Source organism: Salvelinus fontinalis, chromosome 14 (genome assembly GCF_029448725.1).
Source record: "Salvelinus fontinalis isolate EN_2023a chromosome 14, ASM2944872v1, whole genome shotgun sequence".
Taxonomy (NCBI): domain Eukaryota; kingdom Metazoa; phylum Chordata; class Actinopteri; order Salmoniformes; family Salmonidae; genus Salvelinus; species Salvelinus fontinalis.
In genome coordinates, this window is record NC_074678.1 from 1,860,137 (window position 1) to 1,862,636 (window position 2,500).

General features: G+C 47.4%; 1 protein-coding gene across 5 annotated transcripts in view; it reads left to right on the top strand.

Annotated features, from left to right (window-relative positions):
- The window catches only part of LOC129869371 (DENN domain-containing protein 1B-like), a 316,391-nt gene that overhangs the window by 192,001 nt on the left and 121,890 nt on the right, over window positions 1–2,500 (top strand). For all 5 annotated transcript variants that reach the window (XM_055943720.1, XM_055943716.1, XM_055943717.1 and 2 more), the window contains one exon: window positions 1,579–1,679. In XM_055943720.1, the coding sequence (XP_055799695.1) occupies window positions 1,579–1,679 (101 nt within the window). The remainder of the gene's footprint in view (window positions 1–1,578; window positions 1,680–2,500) is intronic.

Below are 2,500 nucleotides of genomic sequence, written 5' to 3' on the forward strand. Positions count from 1 at the left end.
AACGGGGTTCAGTGTTGACCAACGGGGTTCAGTGTTGACCAACGGGGTTCAGTGTTGGGGAACGGGGTTCAGTGTTGGGGAACGGGGTTCAGTGTTGGGGAACGGGGTTCAGTGTTGGGGAACGGGGTTCAGTGTTGGGGAACGGGGTTCAGTGTTGGGGAACGGGGTTCAGTGTTGGGGAACGGGGTTCAGTGTTGGGGAACGGGGTTCAGTGTTGGGGAACGGGGTTCAGTGTTGGGAGGTAAACGTTGGCAGCAGTAACACAACGGATCACACAGTCTCTTCCCCCAACAGTCTCTTCCCCCAACAGTCTCTTCCCCCAACAGTCTCTTCCCCCAACAGTCTCTTCCCCCAACAGTCTCTTCCCCCAACAGTCTCTTCCCCCAACAGTCTCTTCCCCCAACAGTCTCTTCCCCCAACAGTCTCTTCCCCCAACAGTCTCTTCCCCCAACAGTCTCTTCCCCCAACAGTCTCTTCCCCCAACAGTCTCTTCCCTCAACAGTCTCTTCCCTCAACAGTCTCTTCCCCCAACAGTCTCTTCCCCCAACACAGTCTCTTCCCCCCAACAGCATTTACAATACATTACTCTGTGCTTTGGTTTTAAATATGTTGGTGTTTCCTTAAAATTTGAAGCTCCTTAAAGATTAACGGGGTTTGTGTTGACTAACGGGGTTTGTGTTGACTAACGGGGTTTGTGTTGACTAACGGGGTTTGTGTTGACTAACGGGGTTTGTGTTGACTAACGGGGTTTGTGTTGACTAACGGGGTTTGTGTTGACTAACGGGGTTTGTGTTGACTAACGGGGTTTGTGTTGACTAACGGGGTTTGTGTTGACTAACGGGGTTCAGTGTTGACTAACGGGGTTCAGTGTTGACCAACGGGGTTCAGTGTTGACCAACGGGGTTCAGTGTTGACCAACGGGGTTCAGTGTTGACCAACGGGGTTCAGTGTTGACCAACGGGGTTCAGTGTTGACCAACGGGGTTCAGTGTTGGGGAACGGGGTTCAGTGTTGGGGAACGGGGTTCAGTGTTGGGGAACGGGGTTCAGTGTTGGGGAACGGGGTTTGTGTTGACTAACGGGGTTTGTGTTGACTAACGGGGTTCAGTGTTGACTAACGGGGTTCAGTGTTGACTAACGGGGTTCAGTGTTGACTAACGGGGTTCAGTGTTGACTAACGGGGTTCAGTGTTGACTAACGGGGTTCAGTGTTGACTAACGGGGTTCAGTGTTGACTAACGGGGTTGACTAACGGGGTTGACTAACGGGGTTCAGTGTTGACTAACGGGGTTCAGTGTTGACCAACGGGGTTCGTTGGGAGGTAAACGTTGGCAGCAGTAACACAACGGATCACACAGTCTCTTCCCCCCCAACAGCATTTACAATACATTACTCTGTGCTTTGGTTTTAAATATGTTGGTGTTTCCTTAAAATTTGAAGCTCCTTAAAGATGACATTATACACAACAGAGACATTTGCTCTCTTGCTGAATCTACCTTTAAAATGAAAACCAGCGGACCAGCGGTAGGTCTGTCCTCCAGGCTCTCTATTGTAATACATTGTGTTGTCGTCTCTCCGTAGTTAACAGCGTGTGTCCACGGTTCAGCTGCCATGTTGTACCCCATGTACTGGCAACACATTTACATCCCTGTACTGCCTCCACATCTTCTGGACTACTGCTGGTAAGACTCAGCTAATGGACGCACACACACATTCACACACCTCCCTCTTCTCATTCCTCTCACACTATTATCCAGTGAGGTTTTGCTCCGTAATGAACAGTGTGAATGGTCTTTCTATTTGATTCTGTTGGCAGCAATCTGTCCATGTCTTCACTCATCCAACACTAATCTAACTAGTCTGACTGGACGTTGACTGAATACAACACTAATCTAACTAGTCTGACTTGGGCGTTGACTGAATTCAACACTAATCTAACTAGTCTGACTAGACGTTGACTGAATACAACACTAATCTAACTAGTCTGACTAGACGTTGACTGAATCCAACACTAATCTAACTAGTCTGACTAGACGTTGACTGAATCCAACACTAATCTAACTAGTCTGACTAGACGTTGACTGAATCCAACACTAATCTAACTAGTCTGACTAGACGTTGACTGAATCCAACACTAACTAGTCTGACTGGACGTAGACTGAATCGAACACTAATCTAACTAGTCTGACTGGACGTAGACTGAATACAACACTAATCTAACTAGTCTGACTAGACGTTGACTGAATCCAACACTAACTAGTCTGACTGGACGTAGACTGAATCCAACACTAATCTAACTAGTCTGACTGGACGTAGACTGAATCCAACACTAATCTAACTAGTCTGACTAGACGTTGACTGAATCCAACACTAATCTAACTAGTCTGACTAGACGTTGACTGAATCCAACACTAATCTAACTAGTCTGACTGGACGTTGACTGAATCCAACACTAATCTAACTAGTCTGACTGGACGTAGACTGAATCCAACACTAACTAGTC